Raw genomic sequence first — 27,774 nt, 5'->3', positions numbered from 1 at the left:
AACTCTTAGTGCTTAAGTTCACGAGAAAATAGCCTTGAGGAAAGTGAGAGAAAGATAAAAGGGAAGGAGAAGCTCTACGCGTTAATGGAGGATAAGCTCGACTGGACCTTCGAGGTACTGACTCTATCTTTTTGTTTCCTTTCTCTTCACCTGCTGTTTTTTTTTCTTTTTCTTCTGCATCCTCTTGATCTTCTTCACCTTCTTCTTTTTCTTCTTCTTTCTCTTCTTCTTTTACTTAAGATTATTCGCAGAGAGAAACTTCAAACAATTCGTCCTCAAATTCAATCAAACTTATTTCGAATACGAACGACAACCGTCGTCGTCGTTCTAATCTTACTAATTTCTTTTCGATTCTTTTTGATCGTTTGAATTGTTCATTATTATCATATAAAACGATCGATCGATGGATCGATCGATCATCTCACGAGACAATTTTTACAATTTCTATTTTTTGTTCGTTGAAAGAAGGGATGGAGGGTGGAGAATGATAGGAGGAGGAGGAGGAGGAGGAGGGGGGAGGGTAAAAGAAGAAAGAAAACGAAGGCAAAGCTTTTCTCAAACGATTCACATGTTCGTACGTCACGTCAATCGGGGTAAAAAGAAAGATAGAAAAAGAGAAAGGGGAGACAGAGAGAAAGAGAGAGAGAGAGAGAGAGAGAGAAAGATCTACCTGCGATATAGTCGAATCTCATGGCGCTTCCGGAAACGCTTTGTTTGGCCGCGGGCGGGTATTGAATGACGCGCGTTTCAAACTAAAGAAGCACTTCGTCAAAAGGCGATTCGGCTCACGGCGAGGAAACGCGAATAAAAAGAGGACCGATAGTACACGAGAGCGACCAATAGAGAAAAAGAGAGAGAGAGAGAGAGAGTGTGTACTTGTATGATATATATATATATATATATATATATATATATATATATATATAAACATATACGTGTACAAGCGAGACAGATAGAGTGGTAGGGGCTTCTCGACGAAGAAATTCGAGAAGCTGAAGAGGCAAAATGAGAGCTCGGTGCGGGCCTTTCGACGTACCAACGAATAAAATAGCGTAAGAGTATATACACATACGTACGTATATATAATATATATATATACGTACGCATGTGTAGAGAGAGAGAGAGAGGGAGATGTTTGACAAAGAATCGACCGTCAGCACTGTCAGTACCGACGAAGGACTCGAGTTACGTCACTGGCTGGCCCGTTGTGCTTTTTCAGGACAACCATTCAGAACGTTTGCTCACAGTCAGCTTGTCTAAAACGAACGAACGAGACCCTGGTAGGAGGCGAAACGTTCTTTTGGATTCGTAAGAGAAGAAGACATCTTTTGCTCTTAGTCTTTACCAGTGGGAGTGGCCAGAATTTCTTGAAGATGCGCTCATCTCCTTTTTCTTTCTATTATCAATATTCGAGATTTAAGAAAAAAAAAAAAAAAAAAAAGAGGACGAAAAAAGTGTGGAGAAATAGAAGAAAAAACGTGAACTTTGAATAAGATTCGTTGTTTTCCTTCTTTTCTTTTTTATTTTTTATTATTTTTATTTTTTTATTTGTTTTCTTTTTTTCTTTTTTTTTTTTTTTTGGAAGGGGGAGGATTAAAGGAGGGGTGGCCAACGTGTTCTCGATTATGTTCGGATTGAAGGATAAGAAATCGTTTGAAATATCTTTTTCTTCTTTCTCGTTTTCTCTTTCTTCTTCTCTTTTGTTTCAAATATTTGAAAGATTGTTTGGAAGTAAATTCTGTGATACATTCTGTTATGAAAGAGAAAGAGAAATTGCAATTCTGTCGATAGCGAACACGTGGACGATCTTCTTCGATTTATTATACTTTTCTCTCTCTCTTTTTTTTTTTTTTTTTCTTTTGAAAGAGAACTGTGTTATCACGATTAACAATACCTGATGATTATAATGAATTAAATTCCGATAAAAAAAAATCCGCGAGAGGAAGAAAGAGGAAATAAATTCGATTCTCTTGAAAGTGGATGCAAGCAGAGAATTGTTTCTCCTCGATTTATTTATTTATTTAATTTTTTATCTTATCCTTATGACGAGAAGACCCACATAGATCATCACGATTCGTCGACATTGAAAGATCATCGTTGAATTAAATTTTGATCGAAATTTTGTCTGAAACTCGTGTCTGTTCTCGTAGATACGAGAGAGAGAGAGAGAGAAATAGAAAGGAATAAATAAAGAAAGAAAATAAAAACGAAAGAGAACTAACATTAAAAAAAAAAAAAAAAAAAAATTAAAGAAAATCTTTTTCTCGAGAAGCGATAGTAGACTCGAGGAACGAGCGTTAACCATGATCGAAAATCTCAGAAATATTCCCACCGAATGAGAGAAACGTTTCGAAGTAGTAAAAAAAAAAAAAAAAAAAAAAATAAAATAAACGAAAGGCAGGGTTTACATACATACATAGGTGTATATCCTAGTTACTACTTCACGTTTAAACGTGAATGCGTAATCGGAGTCCGGATGTTCCCGCCCAGGATGGATTGGATGAATGTAAGTATATATATGTATGTATGTATGTATGTACGTACGTATGTATAGATGTATAGATGGATGGATGGATGGGTGGATGATGTCTTGAAACGTCTTGCAAGGTAAGAGTCTTGCAAGGAGTCTCCCTTTCTTGAACAGAGAACCCCGAAGAAGAAGGTGCAACCTCTCTAATTTCTTATCCGAAAGACGACTAGTCGATGCTAGCTGGTGCAGTTACTACTACTACTACTATTATTACGAGTACTACTACTAGTACTACTTGTCATTCTGGTCTACGCCCACTTTTTTCTTTAATAAAAAGGAGAATCCTCCTGTCTCTTTCTATTTCTTGCTCTTTCTTGATCTGTCTTTCTTACTCTGGAGTTCGTTACACGAACGGCTCTCTTTCTCTGTCTCTTTCTCTATCTCATTTCAATAACACTGAACTTCCTGTCTGACTAAGGAACATTAACGTCCAAAAACTTTAACCGTTTTCCTTCTTTTTTCTCTTTCTATGACGATCGTTAGTTAACGGTTAGAATATGACACTTTTAAAGGAATGTCAATATTTTATTGAAAGTAAAAGGAATTTTTCTGTTATGTAATATTCTTTAATAATATTCTAATGTTATATAATGATTATAATAATAATAATATGGTGATGATGATGATGGTAATATATTTGTTTCGTGGATTTAATAGATTCATTTTTATATTCTTTTATATTCTTATTTATGAGAATATCAAAAATATTACTAAAGCATTCATTATTAAATAAATCTTATGATTTTTTCAATAGCATCCATTTTGATTGCTCTTTGTTAATTATCTTATAAATGTGATATAATGTGATATAATATATACTAGATCGTAGATTTTTAATATACGCCAAGATTCTTGTTTTTTAATATATATATATATATATATATATATATATATATATATCATATAAGAGCTTCCCATGTCGAATCGCGTTTAACCGATCTCGTGAGAGCCATAACTCCGCATATGGTTCTTTTTCACTGAATTCGATCATACCAAAGGCCTATCATCCATCGTTCAGGTAGATAGATTATATAGGGTGATGCATAAATATAATAATAATCATTTTATATATTTTCTATCACTAATCGAAATATCGTATGACACGATAGAAATTTTTTTTTTTTTAAGTCCAACAATATTTTTTAATCGACTTAACTATAACAATCGTTATAGTTTTAACATGACAAAACTTTTTGTCGTACAGAATTGTCTTAGAAAAATTTTTAATGATATATATATATATATATATATATATATATATATATATATATATAATACTTTCTAAAATATAACACTTTCTATGTATATATATATATATATATTTTTTTTTTTTTTATCGAATTAATTCATAATAGTAATGTGCATATGATATATAAGTGTAACGTAATATCTGAATGAAATTATTTTGTTGTTATCCACTTTAAAAAAACAAATAATTATAATAATAATAATACATATATAAGAATGATATAAATGGAAGTAAAATAATTCAAACACCCTGTATATATCGATAATATAAGTTTAGGTAGAAATTGGAGCTTAGAGCTCTGACGAACTACGAGTACCTACCTACTTACTTACTTACAACTTCGACGTCGATTATCGAGCGAAACGCGACCATATGTTCCTATTTTCCCACAAAACTTGTACCGCTTGTATTCCGTTCTATCGATAGAATAAAGTGGTATACTCCTACAAGAGAGAGAAAAAGAAAGAAAGAGAAAGAGAGAGAGAGAGAGAGAGAGAGAGAGACATAGGGAGAGATAGGGAGAGAAAGAGAGAGAAAGAGAGCAACAGGTAGTTGCTACGTCATTCTTCTAATCACCAGGACACGCGCTTCTCATCGCATGCACGTCCTCCTAACGTTAAACTAATTGCCCGTGTATATATATATAGTGTCATCGTTTAACTGGCTGCTGACGTGGGATAATTCGATAGCAATCTTTTCAACATCCATCAATTTCAATTCGATGGAGTTATTATTATTATTATTTGTAAATGAACAAAAATCTCTATGATATAATCGTTTAATTCTTTTTTTTTTCTTCTTTTCTTTGAACTTTAATTTTAATTTTAATTTTAATTTTAATTTTAATTTTAATTTTAATATGTTAAATTTTAATTAAAGGAAAAGAGAAAATTGCGAGACGTTCATTGATAACAATTAAATCAGAATTTTAATACCGTACGAAAATCCCACAAGTTTATATTACGAATAAATGTAAGTTCAATGTTTATTAATAAGAAAGGAATCGGAAGAAAACAATTTTCTTTTCCTTGATTATGAAATTTTCATTGCATCGTTCGTTTTTAATTTTTTTTATCTTTTTTTGGAGGAAGAAGGGTGAGTTTTTCTGTGATTTTATCCTTTTCTTAATTCCTTTTTCTTTTTTTTTTTCTTCGGTAATAAAGGACTTTCCATTTTCTGAAATAATATTTGGAAGAAAAAAAAAAAAAAAAAAAAAAAAGGACAGAGAAAGGAAGGGTTTGAAAGTTCGAGTGAAAGGGTTAAAAATAGTTCCTAATACTCGACATATTTATTTACTTATTTATTAAAATCTTTTCGATTATCGGCGTTCATAGGATTTTCATATATCGGTAGAAAGACCCACGTTCAATGAGTTTATTTCGGGATTGCGATTATGTGACTGAAAAAAAAAAGAGAGAGACAGAAAAAAGGGGGCCAGAGAGAGAGACAAAAGAACTTTCTATGATCTTTTTTAAGAGATTACTTTTTATTACATTTAGGTAGACTAGCCTTAAATAAGGTGCAAAGCTGCTTTTATATTTATCTTTCAAAGAAAATAGTTTTAAATATTGTTTTTATGATTATTTTTCATCGGCTACCTAGAATATTTACGATTTCAACATTTGTTCTCTTGACTTTGCATTCTTTGGTTCTTTTCTTTTTTTCTTTTTTTATTCTATCCCTTTCTTTCCCTTATATATCTTTTTTACTAGTTTATCTACGACATAATAGTAACATATAATAAAACTTTCACTAATATTCAACAAGATATTTCCCTTTTCTTTTTTTGTATACTTAATTCATATTTACTGTTACGATTAACAACAATAACGGGTTAAAAGATAAACTGTTAAAACATATGTTGCACCGATCCATTCTTTTTTACACGATCTATTTTAATTTGCATGATCTATCTCTTTTTCGAATCAATCTTTCGTTCGATATAAGTTCGAAATCGTCGCGTTACTCTTCTTATTTATTTACATATTCATTCATTCTTACTATTTTCAAAAAAAAAAAAGAAGAAAAAATAAAAATAGATAGAAGACGAAAATTGTCGACAATAGATGTGTGTGTATGTTACACGTGTAGTTTATGTATACGAAAGATTTAACATCGAATAGATTTCATCAGGTTAAAAGAAAGGGCAAGAAGTAACAATAAACGAAAACACAGACAATAATAAAAGTAATAAAAAATGCGCTTTTAATTCTTCATTTATGTTTCTTTTCTTCTTTTTTTTTTTTTGGATTTATTAAATTTAATAGCCAATAGCGTTTCGCTTGAAATTGCTTAACGATCCTGTCCCATTATATTTCATCATCATTAGGATAAAATGGAAACGGAAATTCCTACTTCGTGACTAAGTAAAAGTTGGTAATAAGAATTTCTATAAAAATACATCGTGTTCGTTGGTAAGATAAGTTATTTTAAAAATGATTAGATCTTTATTTTCGTTTCGACGAGCTCGTTCATCGTATTATTTAATTAAAAATATTTATATTCGTATTTTGCAATGCGATAATTCGCAATGAAATCATTATTATCAAATTTAAAAAAAAAAAAACTAATAATAATAATCACATAATTATTATTAATAATATTATTATAAATATATAATATTATTATCATTACTAAGCCCTCCTTCCCCCCCCTTCCCCCACACACACATATATATAATAATCTGTCATTAATATATTAAAATATGATATAAAAAAAAAGAATAATAATCATTATAAATCTACCAGCAAAGTTAGAAGATAAACGTAAGCTATTGAACCCATTCACGAAGCCATGATTCATGCTTATGAAACCTATCAAAGAAGTATGAATCTCGACCTGGAAAAAGATAGTAAGAGAGAGAGAGAGAGAGAGAGAGGAAGACAAAGAAAAAGAGAGGGAGAGAGAAAGAGAGAGAGAGATAAATAAAGGGAAGAAAGGGCGAGCACGTGTTCCTTGTATGGGAAGTTTCACACGAGGCTGAGGATCGCTCGCGAATGTCTGTTAATCTAATCATTTACTCGTAATATATAGTATGTACTTGTATATGTATATACATTCTCTCCTTCTCCTTCTCCTTCTCCCTCTCTCTCTCTCTTTCACAGATAATCTACCTATCTCTCTTTTTCTGATACACACAAACCACTCCTGGCATCGTCACTATGTCGATCTATTTACCCCTAGCGTGGCACGACATTTCGCAGCCGCGTCAATGCAACACCCCCGTTGAGAATTCCATTATCGGTTGGACGATTTATACCCTCGTACCTTCTCCTACTTTACCTCTACCTCCTCCTCCTCCTCCTCCTCCTCCTACTCCTACTCTTCCTCCTCCTCCTACTTTTCTTCGATCCTCTTCTTCCTCTTTTCCTCCTCCTCCTCCTCCTCTTCTTCTTTTTCTTCTTCTTTTTTTTTTCTTCTTTTTCGATTAGAATGAAATGCCTGAAAGGAGGCACCAACAACGACGACGATGACGACGACAATGACGACAATGACGACGACGACGACGACAACGACGACGACGACGACGACGATAGGCGACAAAAGGCGACGACGTGATATTCCTTCGAAAAACGAGAACGGATGTTTCTTTTCGTTCGGTCTCCATCTTATCCGTAATGCATGTTCTTTGTAAGAAAGAGGGATGTTTTCTCCATCTCTATCAATATCTATCGATATGGACTACTGTCGAAATCTCTACTGTGATTTATGATTTCTTCTTATATTTTATGTATCTTATATAATATCAATGTATATATAGAGGGTAGAGTATATATATATATATTTCTATATTTATGTTTGTATATATACTTTTCCTCTCTCTCTCTCTCTCTCTCTCTCTCTATATATATATATATATATATATATATATATATATTTATTTATTTATTTATTTTATTATATTTTTCAAAACAGAATTTTTCAAAACAGACGATTCATAGAAACCAATTATCAATATTACCATTATAATCTTAAATATTATTTTTCTTCCTCTCTCTCTCTCTCTCTCTCTCTCTCTCTTTTATGCACTCTTTATGAAAGATTAATTGAACAAAATTTATTAAAGCAAATTTGATTGATTTGAAGAATTCTAATTAATAAAATTTCACGTTGCGTTTTTCCAAACTAAATTTTAGTCTGAATTGTCGCCAGTGTTAGCTACTAGGTGACGATGAGATCGTTACAATGATAAATAGATAGAGAAGGAAGGAGAGAGAGAGAGAGAGAGAGAGAGAGAGAGAGAGAGGGTAAAGAGGGTCGATTGGTGCTCGATCACCACGCCTTCGGGAAGACCGCCTACATTTCGATATCCCGCATGCGTGTTAGACAATGCGCCAACCACCCAGAAGTGTCGACGCATTTTCTAAAAAGTCTCTCAAGCCTGTCAAAAGGTACTTACTTACTTACTTACTTACTTACATAAATAAATCCTTTTTTTTTGGTCGATGATTTAAAACAAGGATTTTATATGTATTTTAGTCGTACATCATTCTTAATAATTGAATAATATCATTATTTTTACATTATTCCTTTTTTCGATTATTTTTTTCCATTAACATTTCTGTGTATCTTTTTAAAAGATATGTGTATATATATATTTTATATATATATATTTTTTTTTAAATTGGAATAATATGTATATATATGTATGTATGTATATGTATGTATGTATATTATTAGAATCTTTTATTTTTAAATTTGAAAACTGTCGCGTGTACAAATCACGTTCGAATTTCACATACGTGCATTATTTCATTGATCGCAAAAAATTACACCATTATATCGTTATCAATAAACAGACGAGAAAAAAGATTAGTATTATTACGTAGATAATTATAAATTACGCGTCGTTGAAACTATCATAATTCTTTTCGACGAAACTTGTCATCGAAATTTCACATACTGTCTACGTTATTTCACTGCCATAAAAACGAATTCGCGACGATGAGATATAGAGATCGGAAAAAAAAGATACAGAAAAAAGTAAGTAAGAAAAGATTATATTAACAAAAATCGAGGAAAATTCTCGCGTGTGAGACACGAATGAGAACGATCGACGGGAATTATCGCACGCGATTGGAAATAATCGTCGAGAAAGAAAAAGAAAAAAGAAACAGGAAAGAAGACGGGGAGGAAAAAATTAAAAGAATTAAAGTGTATCCACTCGAGAAAACTAAAGAATTCGTAACGTTGGCTTGACGAATGAAATCCTCCTTGAGAATGAAATCGGCACGACGAAAGTAGCCGACAATGGCACGACGGGAGTTCGCGTTATAAATATTTGTCTCGCGAAGCGGGTCTCTCGAGGGTGTCGACAAGTGCGAGGGGTTGGTTAAGGTTCTACGTAAGACGGAGAACTTGCTGTTGGTAAAATATAATGGTTATGCGAAAGAAAGAGAGAGAGAGAGAGGGAGGGAGAGAGAGGGAGGGAGAGAGAGAGAGAACCTGCGTGAATGAACGACACGCACGTGTTTATACGGAAGGACTTCGTTGGTCCTTGCGCAAAGAGGAAAGCCCTTCGGTACTTGAAAAAGAAAGAGAGAGACAAAGGAAAAAAAAAAGGAAAAAGAAAAGACGTACACCTTCGCCAACAAATTCAAGCCCGCATATCTTCGCCTCTTTGAAAAGTTGTGGGAAAATTTTCGTTGGATATTTAAAGAGCTCCAACTTTTATTTTCCTTTTGTTTCATTTTCTTCTTGTTTTTCTTTTTTTTATGATTTTTTCTTTTCTTTTTTCAAATACAATTTTTTCATCGATTTTATATCTGGATAATATCGGAGTATACGAGAATCTTCTCGATATTATCTTTCCTATTGATATATCTCGCAAATAAACATAAGTGTAATATTTCTATTAGCTATCTAGAAACTGTTTACAAGTCAATTAATTTCTTTTGAGACAATTCAGGCTCTAATCTTTTTTTTTTTTTTTTCTTTGAACGTTAAAAAACATCTGAGATTTATATTTTTATCGATCTTTTGTATTTTTACTCGATCGATCATATCGATTATATCCGTGATCAATGTAAAAAAAGAAAAAAAAAGAAGAAGGGAAAGACCAAGAAGAAATTACAATATATCGTGTGACATTCGAACGTGTAAAAAAAAGAAGAGAAAAAATAAGGAAAAAAAAAGGGAAAAAAATATTAGAAATTTCAAGGCATACTTAAGTAGTCCCACCAGTCTCTCGGGATTAATACTTCGAGGCTCTCAACGCAAGGGCTAAAAGCGGTTCTCTCCCTTTCTCGAGAGAGGAATTGAACGTCTCTATATTCAGTGTTGATAATGGTAGCTCTTTTACGATGGCAAGGACAAATCACTTAACACGATCTGCTTCCTCTACCTTTTCACTCTCTCTCTCTTTCTCTCTCACTCACTCTTACTCTCATACTCTCACTCTTTCTCTCTGTTTCTCTTCATCTCCTGGAAATGACAAATTATTATCCATTATCGTAACGCGAGGCAGTGATCGGAGATAAAATATGATGGAAATTTTCAACCAAGGAGCGATCATAATTAAAAGGAACGAAGAATTATAATGTCTTGATAGCTAAAAAACAAAAAAAAATGGAGAAAAATATATATATCGAACTATAATTATCGTCTGATATTTATTTCCCAAAATTTAATATTTTTTTATGTCCTTTTTCATACACATTATCCGTATACATTATCATCTGACTCCAATCGATTCTATAATACGAACAATTTACAATTCCGAATAGTTCGATCTATGTGTTTCAATATTACTCGATATTATTCGAAAGGAAAAAGTTTGAATTGGAAACTCGGATCATTCGATATATCCATTCGATAAAAATATCAACAAGGAGGGGAGAGATTCATCTCACGCGGTAACGATTAAGTGAGAAAGAGATAGAGAAAGAGAGACCTTGATCCTAAAACGAAGGGTGAGTGTTTGCTCTCTCGGGATCCCCCTTGAACCGGACAACCACTAAACTCATCGAGATATCACAAGTACGAAATGCGTACAAACATCGAAGATCCGAGATCCGACGACATTTCCAGTTCCAGTTTTGTAAACGAGAAGAAGAGAGGAGAGGAGAGGAGAGGAGAGGAGAGGAGAGGAGAAAGAGAGCCGTTGTAGAGACAGAGTTCTTCTGTGTAGTGGGATGGTAATGTAGGGAAGATTGGAGAGGGGTTGAACGGAGGTTAGAGGGGGATATATGGGGGTGGATATGGGGCTTTTGAACGGACGACAGCATTCAATGTTTTATCGAGGATCTAACGTTGGCTGAATGCCTTTCGAGGAGAGTAATGCCTTTGTGCTTCTCTTCACGTCGAATAGTAGTAGAAGTAGAAAATGAAGAAGAAGAAGGAGGAAAGTAAAAAAAAAAAAAAGATAAAAAGAGAGAAAAAAATAAGGGCGTGGGAGGAGGAACGAAGAGTCTCGGAGTAAATATACGAGACCGTGACTATTTTTGCTCGATGCTTTTCTTTTTCTCTTTCTCTCTTTCTCCTTCTCTCTGCTTATTCCAGTTTGAGTAGGAGAAGGGCACAGGTGGTCCCTCTTTCGTACCTTCACGCACCACCAATTTCTTCCTCATTATCCACCGTAGGCGGTCATTCAACGAGGAACCGAGGTCTCTCCTTAGCCAGTCCATTGTATCCCTCTTACGACGCGACGAGGGTAGCTCTAATCTGACCCAGTAGAAACGAACTTTTCTTTTATTTTCTTTCATTCTTTCTTTCGTTCTTTCTTTCCTCTTTTTTTTCCTTCTTTCTTTCTTTCTTTCTTTCTTTCTTTCTAACTATCTTTCTCTCTATCTTTCTATCTCTTCTCTTTTCATTTCCCTTTTTGTTTATATCTAATTCAGTACGCTCCGAATTCAAACGATAGGAATAATGGAACTGATCTTGTGCAACTTGATGCAGCTCGATTAAAAGCTATTTAATTTGTCTTTTTTCTTCTTCGTTTTCTTCTTTCTCTTCTTCTTCTCCTCTTCGTTTAACGCTACCAACGTTATCCTTTTCTTTTTTCTTTTTTTCATTATAGGCGCGAAGTCATCGGATGTAAAGTTTAAGTGATAAAAGAAGAATAAAAAAAGAAGAAAGAAAAATAAAAGGAAATAGAAGAAGAAAAAAAGACCACGCGCAACTCGAGATAGGTCAACAACGTGTCCCCAAAATGTCCTTTTCTAAATATGAATTAGATCAATGGGATCGAACGGGCCCTATCCAATCGCAAAGAACACGAGTACGCACACGCGAAGTCACGTGTATCCTCGTGCTTTCCTCTTACTCTTCGTTTTCCGCTTTCCTTCTTCTTTTTCCGGGTTAAGTTCGCACCCTCTCGAACACGCGCGCGTTCTACCGAGGAAAAAAAAATGTCCTTTCGATTATCACGACTGTCACCAGAACGAAAAGGGTGGATTACTGTTTCAATTTATTTACACAATAAGCTCGCCGACTGCGTCCGAGCATACGGTTATACGTTTATATATACGTCGGTATAATCGAGTACCTTCGTCTTGTCGGTCGCGTGCCCTTATTTACACAAATCTTTGTGCAAACTCATCTCTTCCCTTTAAAATCGTTAAGAGAGTCGTTCGAACCGATCGAGACGCCTTTAAACAATCTCGTACGGTCGATAGAATCATTCGTTACCATCGGTCGATAAGTACGATACTCTGTTTTATCGCGTTGCTTACTGAGCGGTAGAAAGGGTTGTCTTCGTTAAAGGGGTATACCATTTCTTTTCTTTTTTTTATCGCCTGGAGAGAAATATAACTAGAAGATATTTTTTCTTTTTTCTTTTATTTCGCGACGACGGAGAGTACATTAATTTTCAAAACTGGACTTTCCTACGCTCTGACATTATATGTTTCTTATTTACTTTTTTACTTCTTTTTCGTTTGTCTCCTTACACCTAGAACCTATCACCCGTTAACAAGCAAAGCCTCGATCGTTCTTCATAAATCACAAAAGTTTATTTTTAATAAACGAAAAAGGTAACGCGCAACTTTCGTGATTAATTACCTTGCTATTCGGTGCTCGTTAATCTACATTTAGTCATACGAATTATCATATAAAGTAGACGTTGTTATACGCTTACGTTTCTCGTGATTCTCTCTTTCTCTCTTTCTCTCCCCCTTTTCTATTACCATAAAGATATCATTTCGCTCGAGCGCAGCCGTTAATTGAATTAAAATCGAAAGATTTTTGATTTTCTCTTGGCAAGTAAACACGATTTATTATTATCATTATTTATGAGAACGCATATAGATTTTCTTGGTCTACGAAAATGGGCGGGGTCTTGTGACATCGGAATGCGATCGAATGAAATCTGTTTTGCTACGTGTATCTTTCTCTCGCACTTTCTTTCACGGAGTCTTTATCCATTATCCTTGCGTCACCAAGTACTTACTTACCCTGGTATTATCCGAGGGCAAAAACGATGGCTCCATCCGTTTCAATTAAGGAAACTTCACGTCACGGACGGATTAAAAGCTGAATAAAACGACGGATGTGGGGGGTGAGGGATGAGAGGTGAGAGGTGGAAGATGAGATGAAAGATAGGGGGTGAGAGATAGAGTGAGGTGTGTAAATTACGCGATGGTAAATCACGTTTGAGCCGATAATCGTTGGACGAATATGATGAACATGAGTGGGCGTTGAAGCGTGTAGTCCGAACTGTAAGATGGCCCGAAGGCTTGCTAGGGAGCACAGATTTCAAGGTCGTTCAGTGCCCTCTTCCAATGAAAAATCTCTCCTACGTGCGTGTGTACGTATACACTTTGCGTTATTCGTCCCTTTCTCTCTCTCTCTCTAAAGTATAGCTCTGATATCTCGTCGATTAATCGTCGATCGTTTTGTCAAAATTGTCATTCGGCGATTCTCGCAAAACTTCAAGGTCAGCTTGACTCTTGAACGTCGGATCCGATACGTTTCTTTTTTCTTTCTTTTTTTTTTTCTTTTTCATTTTTAATGCACTCTGAACGGAACTTGTACGCTTTAAGAGGATTCGAATTATTAATGAAATAATTATCATTATTCGCAATATTATTCATCTCGTTAACAAATTCAATGTATCTCGAGATTAAAGATCATTTACTTATCGAGGTATTCGTTCTCTGAATTTAAAGTTTTTTTTTTCGAGCCGACAGAAACTTCCGTCTCTGTCGCCTCGGGGCGGACGAATTGGACGTTTGGATTCTTCGACTCGTGAAGAAAAGGAACACAAAGTCGCCACTGTCTCATTGGCCGACTTGATCTCGATGGCCGTGAAGTCGATCAAATAGAAAACTTGTGATACAGGGCACTTTCAATTTGAACGTTGAAAAATTGGTAAAAAAAAACATCGAAAAAAAACGAACGAAAAAGAAAGAAAAAAAATATATATATTCGTATATCGAAAAATATGAGAAATATATTAATTAAAAGGAGAGAGAACAACAACAACAATGAAAATAATAATTCGTGACGATCGATGGATTAAAGAAAAAAAAAAAATAATGAATCGATCCACCTACCTTATCTCTCTCTCTCTCTCTCTCTCTCTTTTTCTCTCTATCTCTGTCTCTCTTTCTATTTTAAATTTCAAGACTTTTCTGGAGTCGATCTCATAGCTGTCCGGATATGGCTAATAATTCTTGAGAAAAAGAGTGAAAGGCTCGCTGACGTGTGCTTATGGCAACGAGAATTTATTACAAAGTTGCTTTTGAAAAAAGAAAAAAAAAAGAAAAAAGAAAATTAAAGAACGAAACGCCGATTGACCGGACTGCGCTCTATTATGCATATATATATATATATATATATATATATATATATATATATATAAAAAGAGCTTTTACAGTAAATATTACCTACGTTACATGTCTTACACGTCAAAGAATTTTTTTTAGAGATATAACGTATCGAAGTTTGTCGTCGAAATGCTTTTTCCTCTTTTTTTCTTTTCGAAAATTAAAAATTTTCGAAAAATCGTTTCTTTTCTTTTTTAATCTCAATGAAAAATTAGAAGAGACGAGAAGTTCTTTTGGAAGTTGACATTTTCTGTTTTTTCTTTTTTTTTGATTTACGAAAGACTATACAAAAGTACAAAAATTATTCTTTTTTTTTTTCATCATTTCTTTTTCCTTTGCTAATAATGATAATAATAATAATAATAATAATAATAATAATAATGATAATAATAATTATAATAATAATAATAGTAATAATAATAATAATAAAATATAATAATAATAATAATAATAATAATAATAAAGAATTATTAAAAGTAATTAAATCAAATCAGCGATGGCGAACCCGTGATCAGTAGATCTTTAAAAAATTTTATGAATTATTGCAAAAAAAAAATAAATAAAGAAAAACAAAAAAAAGAGTATAGAGATCTTAAAAAAAGATCTTAAAAAATATCTACTAAATTAATAGAATACCAGGATAGATCGAACGTCGTCTGACATAAGATGAAAAAAAAAACAAAAAACAAAAAAAAAGGAAACAAAAAAGAAAGAAAAGAAGAAAAATTACCATTTCAAAATAATCGCAATCAAAATATAATATATCGCATCAAAATTCTAATCAAACTCGTTCGAAATCTTCCGATCTCATCCTCTTTCTTTTTCTTTTTTTGTTCCCCTGCCATAACATTAAAAATACAAAAGTATTAAATATTACAAATTTATTTTATTACTCTTTCAAATTACTCGATCCATATAATCGATACTGATAAATAGAAACATTTCTTTTTTAATTCGATTCCGAGCGCCATCGCGACACAAAAGAAGGAAAGAAGAGAAAACAAAACAAAAAAAAATAAAAAAAAGAAGAAGAAGAAGAACAGAAAGAAAACCAGTTCGCCATCACTGATAGGATATAGATGAGGACAACAAAAAGGAATGTAAAAAGAAAAGAAAAAAAAAGAAAAGAAAAGAGAAGAAGAAGAAAGTAAAAAAAAGAAAAAAGAAAAAGAAAGAAAATGAAGAAGAACGATAGAAACTATATCTAGATAATATTTTCAAGATATTATCTTTTATACAAGGGGGCTGGACTTTCACAAATTTCTTTTCTTAATTCGATTAGGTCTCTCGAAGGGAACGATACGATATAAAGTTCGTCGAAAGGTCGTTTGAGTTCGACATGCGAATTACACAGTGGCATCGTTACGTAGAGAGAAAGAGGAACTTATCTCGAAAGGTTGAGGTAATGAGGAAGAATGAACTAACGCGTTCTAAAACGATATGAAAGAAAGAAAAAAAAAAGAAATAAGTAGATAAAAAGAAAGAAAGGAAGAGATAGAGATGAAGATAGAGATAGATAGATAATTCTAAAAGTTCGTTTCTCGTTTGATTGAGATACATACATACATCCATGACGTAAACGAAGATATTTTAAACGACTATAGTGTGCGTTCCCAAAATATAATTAATAATCATTTCAATTAATTCGTTCCGTTAACTCAATTCAACTGAAATCGATTCAACTCAAGCTTAACTATAATGTTAACGTTAACATTAACTTAGACTTACTTTCTAAAATTAAAGATTACTTAATTAAAGCCGTCGAAAACGCTGCCGCGACAAGTCGGTAAAATTCGTCGCAGCGGCGGAGCCTTCTGGAGAGAAGGATGGACAAAAAAAAAATCGATTGAACGAATTCTTCTACTTTTCTCTCTCCCTTTTTTCTTCTTTTTTTTTTTCTAAAGTTCGATTAAAAAAAGCACACACAAAACTAACGAAGAGGAATCGATTGAACGGGCTCTTGCATTTTTTTTTTTCGTTTTATACTTTTACAAAGAAAGAAAAAAAAAAAGAAAAAAAAATAATAAAAAAAATCAATCGAAAGGCATTCTTCAATTTCGTTTTCTCTGTTTTCTGCATAAAAGAATTAAAAAAAAAAAATCGATCGAAGGAATTCTTCAATTTCTTTTTTTTTTCTTTTTCTTTTTTTTTTGTCGCGCATTGGATAAAAAGAAAAAAGAAAAGGAATGATATTTTTATATCCCAACAAAAGGCTCGGGCAGCTGCTACTCATTTCGTGTACCTCTTCATCGCAGAAGCGTCATCTCCGTGATATTACTTTTTACCTAATTATCGAACGTTCGCCCGTACCGCACGTATTTTCTCAAATTTCTTCTTTTTCTTTCCTTCGAGATACGAAAAAGAAAGAAACAGAGAGAGAGAAAGAGAGAGAGAGAGAGAGAGAGAGAGAGAGAGAGACGAAGAAAAAAGAAAGAAAGAAAGAAAGAAAGAAAGAAAAATCGAGAAAAATCATTCAAATTACAAGGAACGTCCGTCCCAAACTTGCCTATTACGAAACGAACACTATTTTTAATCTCATTTTGCATCGTGTCCTTTATCATCATGCTAACGAATGTCCTCCATCGTTAATGTCATTTTTTTGTATTTATTTACTTTCTTTTTTCCTTTTAATACCTGAACCAATTCGATTCTCGTAAAACAGGATCGATGCAAATATAGCCTTCGAAAGTCCGAAAAAAGAAAGAGAGAGAGAGAGAGAAAGTAAGAGAGAGAGAGAGAGAGAGAGAGAGAGAGAGAGAGAGAGAGAAGGATCGTTTCGAGTAGGCGGCTAGCATGCGAAGCGATCATCGACGAAGGTCACTCTCATACGTACTTAGACACAATAACGTTAGAAAAGTTCACGATACTTTCTCTATCGACGAAAGGACAACTTTCGTTCGTCATCGATCTCGCAATCGATCGATCGATCGATCAATTGTCAAAGTCCGACATATTTTGTCGTCTTAAATAAAAAGGGAAGAAAAATAAAAAATAAAAAAAAGAGAAGAAAGAAACAAAAAAAAAGAAGAAAAACGAGAAGAAAAAAAAAGGGATTAAAAAAAAATTTCGATCGCTTAACAATTATATTCTGAGGCAGTTGAGTTGGCAAGGAAAGAAAGAAAGAAAAAAAGAAAGAAAGAAAGAGACAGTAGTAAAAAGAAGAGAAGAAGAAAAAATATAAAAAGAAGAAGAAGAAGAAGAAGAAGAAGAAAACAAAATTAATATAAGAAATCAGTCGTTGCGTATCTCTCGTTCAACCACCGGTCAATGGAAGACACATTTTTTGCAACAAACACGAGTATTAAAAAGTAGGATGATCTATACGCGGAATCGTATTTTCTTTTTCATCGCAACTATTAAAATAAATAATATGATAAAATAGGATCATTGAAAAAAACTAATGCTTCCATTGACAACGATCGTTGAAACGAAAATCATTCGCTTTATCTTTTTAATAGGCTTCCCAGGGTGATCATCCCATTCTTTCTTCTATCGACTTTTCTTTCGATCCTCAGAGAGCCAGGAACTTCATAAGTGCGTCGTAGATCAGTCTAGGATCTATGGTACCATCAGCGGTGTACCTGACACCTCTGAGCGAGCCATCGTCGTGACTGACGACACCGTATTCGCCAACGATGAAACCATCGGGTGTCCTTTCCTCTACTCTGTACTTGTGATAATTGCGACCTTCCTCGACGTAGCCGACCTTGTGGCCATCTTCAACGTCCGAAGAATTTGGTGCTTCGGTTATCGTCAATTGTGGACCGTAAGCTTTCCCATTGGTACCGACGCTGACGGATTCGTCGACCTCGTAATTCTCTTCGTCGGGTTCACCACCTGATTCGTGATCGTTTCTAATCAACGGTTGTCCTTCCGAATCGTATACCTTGCTAGGTTCGCCATAGATCTTAGATGGCTGGGAATATATTTTGGCTGGCTCGGAATAGATCTTGGATGGTTCTGAATAAATTTTCGAGGGTTCGCCATAGACTTTTTCAGGCTCACCGTATATTTTAGCTGGCTCCCCGTACACTTTAGCAGGCTCGCTATAGACTTTGGCTGGTTCGCTATAAACCTTCGACGGTTCGCCATAGACCTTAGCTGGCTCGCCATAGACCTTTTCAGGTTCGCCGTAAACCTTAGCAGGTTCGCTGTACACCTTAGCAGGCTCGCTGTATTGTCGGGACGATTTGAAACCTTTCGTGGATTGACCGTATTTCGAATTAGCTCTGTTAAAGTGAGAACCCTCGTAATGTCTACCGGCTTTCCTACCTTGCGGCTGTAATTGCTCCGAATCGATTTCCATCGGTTCCTCGTGTATCTCGTGTGGCTCGGAATTCTCTTCGGATAGCTCGTAATTTTCTTCGGTTACCTCGGTACCAGATGGATTATCATTTCCCAATATAGTACTGCTTTCGGAACGTTGCTTATCGGACGATCCGTATACCGAGGTATGTTTGCTCGTTGTTCTTGGAGTGATCGATCCGCGATGACGCCAGCTCGTTCTCGGCAAACCCTCGTCGACGGAGAATTCGCTTCTATTTGATTCCGAGACGATGTTAGTAAGTTCCTCGGTGACCAAACGAGCTGGCAAAGGCGTCATCACGGTTGTAGTAGTCGTAGTACTCGATGTAGTTGTCGATGTAGGCGAAGTAGATCTCTCGGTTACCGACCGTGAAGTAGTCCTAGACGTAGACCTCTCGGAATTTTTCTTAGACGTCGAAATGAAAGTAGGCGGCCTGGTGACTACTACACCAGCGTCGGAGCTATCGTAATGCTCAACTCTGACTTTGTATGGTGTAGCCTCGACCGTCGAAGTTACGCTCACGCCTATAACCTTTTGCCTGCTAGCTCCTCTCTGATTGCTAACATTGCTAACAACAGTGCCGTTCGACCTGGACGATTGATTATTATCGTTGTTAACTTTCGGCGAGAAGCTCGTAGCCATACTGAGATCGTCGATCAGCGAAGCAAGATTTTGTTGTCCATTGTCGAACGTTCTTTCACGGCTTATAGGATAAAAACGAACGATTTCGTCGGGATTACGTCCACCCGATGAATTTTGGGATGTCCTAGCGACGCTACCTGTTCGGCCACTCGGATTCCTCGAGATTCTGTATATCGAAGCTTCGTGTTGCGATTCTGAGCTAACGCTGTCACCTGTGGACGACGAAGATGAGGCCGAAGACGAAGAAGACGACGACGACGACGACGACGACGACGACGACGACGACGATGACGATGAAGACGATAACGACGACGAGGAAGACGAAGACGACAAAGACGAAGAAGACGACGACGACGACGATGACGAGTGACCACCTCGACGGAATCCTCGTCGCCGTTGTGGCGCCGGCGCCATAGCGCCGTTTATGAAGACCGAAAGGAACTCCGTCCCAGCTAGTATGTCGTTTCTCTTCGCCGGTGCGGCTCGTACCTCCTCCCACACCAGTGCCGCCTGTAGCAGTACCTGAAAGAAAGAGGTTGGGCACGTGCGTTAACCAGACAATTCAATATACCTTAACATTTTATTATATCGTTCACCAACGATATACCTCGCTTGTATCAAATCTAATAACATCTAAATTCGTTGTATCATTCTTCCCTCTACCAACTACTCCATCCTTAAATAAAATTTTATCAACGATTTTACTTAAGATTTGTTTCAAGTTTCACCAACAATTTGTTATTCGTCGTTTGTTCCATTTCGTTAAATAAATTTCATCTTCGTACGAATCTAATAAACGACGAATAAATGCCGAATTATTTCGAGTGTGTTATACCACTTCGCCCTTTCTCCTTTTTTTTTTTGTCTTGTGGGAACGGGGGGTTAGAAGACAAGGGGGAGAGGGTTTCTTGCTTTCTTTTTTTGTTTTTATTTTTCGTTTTGTTTTTCTTTACGACTCGATCGTTCTCCAAGCGGGCGGAGAAGTGGGGGAGGATATACTTTATCGTTCGTATAAAGTACAAAAAGCGTTGAACGTCATTTTTGATATCTTTAGATGCTCGTGTGGGTGGTATACCACCATACGTATATGTGTCGTGAAACCGTCGGAAGGACAAGGACGATCGATCGAGTTTAACGCGAGGATGTCCCATTTAACTCCGATCCTTTCCAATATTTATACGACGGTTCGAACGTTTTAGTTAGAAGAAACAAAAAAGATTCTTTTTTCTTACCCTTCTTATTTTTTATTTATTCATTTATCTTTTTAATTTTTTTTTTTTTTTTTTTCTTTAATTTCTCGTTACAGTAATCCGCATAGGAATGATCTATACGTTGATAAAAAAATTATTTGCATGAAGTTTCCGCGACTATCTTTCTCTTTCTTTCTTTATATACATATATACTTATTGTTTGTTGATAATTTATTTGTTATCTCCTTCGAAGTAAAAGAAACAAAACAAAAAGAATTATTACACGAAACTCTATTTTCTCACAGTGCATTTTTATTTTTCTTCCTTTATCTTCGTCCCTCTTTCTTTCTTTCTTTTCTAACATATCGATCTTTGACTTATGAATGAGAAAAAGAATCTGAGAACTTACATGTATGTATATATCGAATGATCAAGATAGATTCGAGAAAATCGAAAATACCGGAACGATCTCGTAAATGCGTCTCATATTTGCAAACAATAGATCCGAATAGTATTATTTCGACTGTGATCTGTGAAGAGAAATAGCGAATGACAAGAAGAAGAAAGAAAAAGAAGGTGTGTGTATAAATACACACACACTTATATCATACAGGTCGAGGTGTCAGAATAATTTCGATGTCATAAATCATCATAATATCGTAATGGCAAAGGTATCCGATTTTGACCGTGAGAACTTGTTGTAATCCTTTTTTCGATTGCTAATTATTATTCGACTTTATTTTTCCTCCTGCTCCTTCTTCTTTTTCTTTTTCTTTTTCTTCTCATTTAAAATACGAGAGAAAGAGAAGCTTCCTCTTACACGATCCACGTTTATGGAAATTGCATTTTGTTATCTCTCTCGCATACAAGACTGGCGCCAAGATCAGAAAGAATTATTATTGATCTCCGCTCTCTTTTTTTCTGTTACCGTCGCCCAATCGAACTTAATAGCATCGAACATCGGCCCTTACTTAAAACCACCGTTTCTCATTAGCATCCGAACGAAAAAGAAAGAGAAAGAGAGAGAGAGAGAGAGAGAGAAGAAAAAAAATCGAACGTGAATCGTAAAGGAGTGTCGAGTAATTTATTTTTGTTTTTCTTTTCTTTTTCTTTCACTTTTTCTTTCTTCGCGAACGATAACAAAAATAATTAATTATTTCGCAAGTAAATAATCGATGAACAATAATCATGATTTTTTTCTTATATTTTTTTTTTCTTTTACATCATACGACAGATTAACAAATAAAGTAATCAAATAATTATTTTATACGCGAGAACGTGTTATTATATATAATATGTCCGACTCGTTTGTAGGATAATGTAATAATATATATATATTGTTCTTTTTTATGAAATGAATTATTTTATCATGTTTTCAAATTATTCTATAATATATATATATATTTTTTTAATTAATTCCATAATATCTATTATTTATACGATTTGTCAGCTTCATATTTTGCAGACCAAAGACAAGATCGATCGATTATTTATTTGATAATAATAATCCGTTCCTCACAAATGTTAATCCATTATTATTCACCATTAACCTCGACTTTAACAATGTATACTGTTAATGTTACACATAAAAAGCAAATAGATAAAAAGAATGAGAAGAAGATTGGAAGGGGATAGAAGGAGTTTTCGATAAAACGTTCCTTCCTCGAACGTTTCTGTCTGGTTATAAAATTTAATTTATGTTCTTATTACGTGATACCCGGCCACTGGAAACAGAAAGGAAGAAGGAAGAAGATAGTGAAAAAAGAAAAAAAAACAGACACACACACACAGAGAGAGAGAGAGAGAGAGAGAGAGAGAGAGAGAGAGAGAGAGAGAGAGAGAGAGAGAGAGAGAGAAAGAAAGAGAGAAAGAGAAAGAGAGAAAAGTTCGCGAGAATGTTTATGCGCGAGGCCGACTGCATAAAATCCGCGCCGTTAATAATTTAAAGGCGTCGGGAGAGTTCGGTTTTATTGTCGAGTTCGTCCGAGAGGTCCGGCTTCTTCTTTCGTTGAGAGGAAGAGAATACAAAGAGAAAGAGAAAGAGAAAGAAAGAGAAAGAGAGAGAGAGAACGTAACAACTTTGCTACTTCTGGAAGGTCGCAGCTAAGATCGAAGTCATTGCCTAGATCATAAATCTTTTCTTTGCTCCTCTTTTTTTTTTTCGTTTTTATTTCTGTTTTCTTCAAATCTCTTTTCTATAAAATGAAATGATAGAGAATGATGAAAGCGATATCGAGAGGAAAAAAAAAAGAAGAAAATGTTTCTGTGACTTTGTTTGCCTTGTTATTTATTTTTTTTTTTCATCTTTTTGGAACTTTTTTTTTTCGTTCCTCCCTCCTTAGTTCTTATTATAGTTTTATTATAATAATAAAAAAAAAAAAAAAGGAAAAAAGAAGGAGTGAAGAAGAAGAAGAAGATATGAGCAACAAGCTCAACGTGCGTGGGTGGTCACGCCGACAGCTACTTTACGATGGCCGCGACAATGCATTATCTTCCTCCGAATTCGTCGTCGACATTGTTACATTGTGCGAAAAGAGAGAAGGCCACGTGCGTGTTAGAGAGAGAGAGAGAGAGAGACAGAGAGAGAAAGAAAGAAAAAAGAACGAATGAGAAAGAGAGAGAGAGAGAGAGAGAATATTTCGTCGATTACACACGAAAGTCGATACGTCGCAACTTATTATACTTTTTTTTCTTTTTTATATATATATATATATATATATATATATATATATATACATATATATATTTTTTTTGTTTGTTTCACACATAAGTATACATACCTACTACGTAATAATTTTTAAACGATCAGAATGGCGATTAATCATTCGTTCAAACGTAGAAATGTTTAGTCGATAGGACGAAGAAGAAGATATAGGATATGTAAGATAATAATGGAATTGGACAAGGACGGAGATAGCGTAGAAACGCTTAACTACCGATTTTATGTGTAAGATAGAAAGAGCGAAAGATAAATAGATAGATAGATAGATGGATGGATGGATGGATAGATATAGAGGGAAAAAAAAGAGAGAGAGAGAGAGAGAGAGAGAGGGAGAAAGATCGTATAAAATGATGAAGCGACTCGTATTTCGGTGGAGAGTCTCTTCTCTTGCAGATTAATCATTCTGTCTTCGGCTCGTGCCCGTTGCCATAAATCCGTAAGTGCTGCACGCATGGCCGTCAAACACATATGTATGTATGTATGTATGTATTTATGTATTTATGTATATACGTGTGTATATATTTATACATACGTGTTATATACATACATACATACATATATACGTACGTACGTATTACATACATCTGCATACGCTTTCGTACGATTTATATTCGAGCACCTACGATGATTAAAGTCAAGCACGACTGGTAGAACTAGAATGATTTCCTGTTGAAAGGCTAACAGACGTTAGTAGTGAATTAGAATTAGATGAAAAGAATAATAAAAGAGAAAGAGAGAGAGAGAGAAAGAGATCATTTAGTTTCTTAGTCATTGATAATTCATTATGAACGAATTTGAAATGTATGGATGCAATATTATTTGTATGTATGCATGTGTATAAACTCATCTGTGTTTTTCTCTAACGTTCTTAAAAAATAAAAGAATTAATAAATGAATAAATAAATGAATAAATAAATAAATAAATAAAGAATGAAGAGAAGATTCTAAATCTATTTATATACATTGCTTAGATCGATATCAGCTAATAAGTATGTAATATCATTGATTGGTTCTTTCGTCGAGATAAATAATATCGATAACGATTACCCTGATGGATCGGAAATTCTTTTTTCTTTTTTTTTTCTTTCTTTCTTTTTCTTTTCTTTTTTTTTTTTTGTTATTTAATAATTCCTCTTTCTCACTTGCTACTTCGGATTAATTAAAATTGCAATAAAAAGAATGAGAGAGTAAAAAAGATAAAGAGAGAGAGAGATAATTGAGTTCAATGAACTAACAAGTCGCTGGACTTGTATCTATAGATCTTTTCTTTTCAATATTTTTTTTCCTCTTTTTTGTTCATTCTTAACGATATCTCAAATCGTATATCGAAACGACCGATAATAGGATTTTGACATTGTCATACGTCTAATACGATTTTCGTAATTAGAAAAATAAATATTTCTTTTTTTTTCTTCTTCTTCTAACAAGTACAAAGATAAGTAATGCTAACAAGTATTAATCAAATTTTCTACTGGATCATCGATTAAAAAATTGATTCGAAAATATATATGCGTGAACGATAACAAAAGTAAAAAAAAAAAAAAAAGAAAAAAAAAGAAAAATCAAATCACAGTTAAAGGACAACGGGTATCTAATCGAAAAAATAATCATATCGCACGAAGAATTAATTATTAACATTGTCTCGGTGTTAAATCAGATATAAACGACTTACTAATAAAAAAAAAAAAAGACATATGTTCCATACAAAAAAAAGAGAGAGAAAGAGAAAGAGAGAGAGAGAGAGAAGAAAGAAATAACGCAGATAAGAAATAAAAGAGAAAATATCGTAGCGGAAAGAAAGATAAATAAGATAAAGATAATTAGATATACTGAATGATTGAAAAAATATCGGCAGGACAATCAACGAGCGTTGATGTTTTATATGGAATTCGCGTGGGTACGAGATAGAAACTTTAAGATGAGATCTTTTATGATACACATATGCGTGTATAAATGTATATATATATATATGTGTATGTGTGTGTGTGTGTGTGCGTATATTTGTGTATGTTATAAACAATATGCAGGTGCGGCACAGTTTGCGTTTTTAAGAACAATCACGAGTCCGTCATCGTCAAGGAATCACGGATTTGTTTGAGGAAGAGTGGGCGCCGCGAACACATTTTTTTTTCTTTCTTTTTTTTTCTTCTTCTGTTTTTTTCTTTTAACTTTTTAATACCCTCGCCCCCATTTCAATGTCTTTTATAATGGTCCGTTGATTACGAGTCGGATCGAGTGACGAAATCGTAACAAGCGAGCTTTTATGATTCAAACGAATCGGATTTATTGTATTACGTGGCTCGACCTATTCGTTAGGATTAAGAATTTTTAAGAGTTAAACAATCGAGGGTGATGGATCGATCGAACGAAACTATAAATAAAATACTATATATCCATCGATATATATATATATATATATATATATATATATATATATGTATGTATGTATGTATGTATGTATGTATATATGTATGTATGTATGTATATGTATATGTATATGCCGTATCATTTATATAAAATCGATTTTTATTCTTACGTTTCATTTAGGATTAAATTAATCGAGATATTGACGTATACAAATCGATCGATTCGCCACTGGGGTCATCATTCATAGATTTTTATGAATAATTGATGTAGAATAAATTCAAGGTCACAGTTTTGTATGTATCTATAATATCTACTAGACTTTAACGTTACCAAAGAGAATAATTTTTGATTGCAAAAGATAGTTGAATCTAATTAGACAATTAGATATCTGTTTGATATATCAGATATCTTTTTTCTTTTTTTATCTCAACAACTAAATCTGCGGATGACTTCGTGACAAATAAAAGAAAAAAAAAATGTTTGATTTAATTAATTAGAAATATTTTTCTTTTTTTTTTCTTTTTCACCTGCAAGCTTTCGAAGAAGAATAAATAAATAAATAAATAAATAAATAGATAAATAAATAATGATCTACGAGCTTCGATATTTAGAAAAGAAATATCCCTATCGGAATATCGTGAAATCTCTAACAACAAATTATTCATAAATTCAATCGGAAGTCTCTTTACGATCGAAATTATGTTCGTTTAAAAGGGTTTTAATTTATCGAAGGAGAGAATACAGGAGTGAGTAAGCCTTTCGTTTAACGGGAAACAATCTCGTCCAGTTAGGAAGTCGAAGCAGACGTATCGTTGAGCACGCGATCGTGGAATCGTTCGAGTTGCCATGTTCTCTCGAGTAAATAAATGACAGGAACAACATCAGGTTCTGAGGAATCTGCGAAAGAGCGGTCCGATCAAGGTCACCAGTTCTCTGGGCGTGGTAGACGCAGGAGTTAGGTGTGCTCTTTCTTTTCCCTATATGTCGTCCAACTCGTTCGCCCAATGTAAGCAACTCTTTTTCGAGTCTCGCTAATTGTCCTTTGACGTTCTGATATAGCCGAAAGAAAGAAAGAAAAAAAAGAAAGAAAGAAAGAGAAAAGAGAACAAAAAAAAAATAAATAAATCGCTTCGAATTTTTTAAATCGTACGTAATAAATAAATAAATAAATAAATAGATAAATAAATAGATCGTTTTTCTTTTTACCTAAGATATTAACCTAAAATATATCTTAGGTTAATTAATATATTATATATTAAGCTAAGATCATTTTGTAACCAAAGATATGAAATTATGATTATGGTAATTACTTGAAGACGTCAGATTTATTAAATAAATCAAATATACGAGTATATATATATATATAAGTATCGTATTAAGTAAACCTTTTCATCATGATAATTTATTATTTCATGATTATCGTGTAATGATAATATTTTCTTTTCCTTTTTTCTTTCTTGCTTTTTTTTTTCAAAATAATAACGACAAGATACACGCAAGCATAATCTCGCGTTAAAATATATAAATAAGCTTCGGCCAAGATAAGAGTAAAATCTCCAAAGTGTACTCGACGTAATCGAATAACTTCGTATTCAATTCTATTAGCCAGTTTCTAATAATCGCAAATACTAAAAAGCGAATAGTAAAGATATGAACTTAGATATGGGACTATTCGATTGAATAGAAATAAATACGACGATTACACTGTGACAGACGATTTGCATAAATATAATATTCTAAGAAAGGTGGATACCAGCTTGGATAAGTTCAATTCTACTTCGAACATTCTCTATCTTTGGCTCGAACGAACTTGCACAGACGTTTATGCGATCGATCGTAATTCACGCGTTTAATCTCCGTTCGAATAAAGGTATAGAAAAGTAGGAAGAAGCGTGAGAAAGTTTTGCTTCGTTCGCGTTTAAACAATCGAACGTTTAAAGAACGAGAAAACGATTAGAAATTCCATAAACTATCGTAACACAGCCATATTAGAAATATACCA

General features: G+C 34.0%; 2 protein-coding genes across 2 annotated transcripts in view; both read right to left on the bottom strand.

Moving 5' to 3' along the window:
- LOC127066608 (nuclear receptor subfamily 2 group E member 1) overlaps positions 1 to 27,774 on the bottom strand; it is a 74,962-nt gene that overhangs the window by 11,700 nt on the left and 35,488 nt on the right. The gene's annotated exons all lie outside the window — the stretch shown is intronic.
- Positions 15,412 to 27,774, bottom strand: part of LOC127066607 (uncharacterized) — a 35,237-nt gene continuing 22,874 nt past the window's right edge. Inside the window, exon 2 of the mRNA XM_051000485.1 lies at positions 15,412 to 20,015. Coding sequence (XP_050856442.1) covers positions 18,057 to 20,015 — 1,959 coding nt within the window. The 3' untranslated portion in view covers positions 15,412 to 18,056. The remainder of the gene's footprint in view (positions 20,016 to 27,774) is intronic.

This window comes from Vespula vulgaris, chromosome 10, assembly GCF_905475345.1.
Source record: "Vespula vulgaris chromosome 10, iyVesVulg1.1, whole genome shotgun sequence".
Taxonomy (NCBI): Eukaryota; Metazoa; Arthropoda; class Insecta; order Hymenoptera; family Vespidae; genus Vespula; species Vespula vulgaris.
The sequence above is the reverse complement of the archived record's forward strand: the minus strand, read 5'-3'. Positions and strand labels throughout refer to the sequence as shown.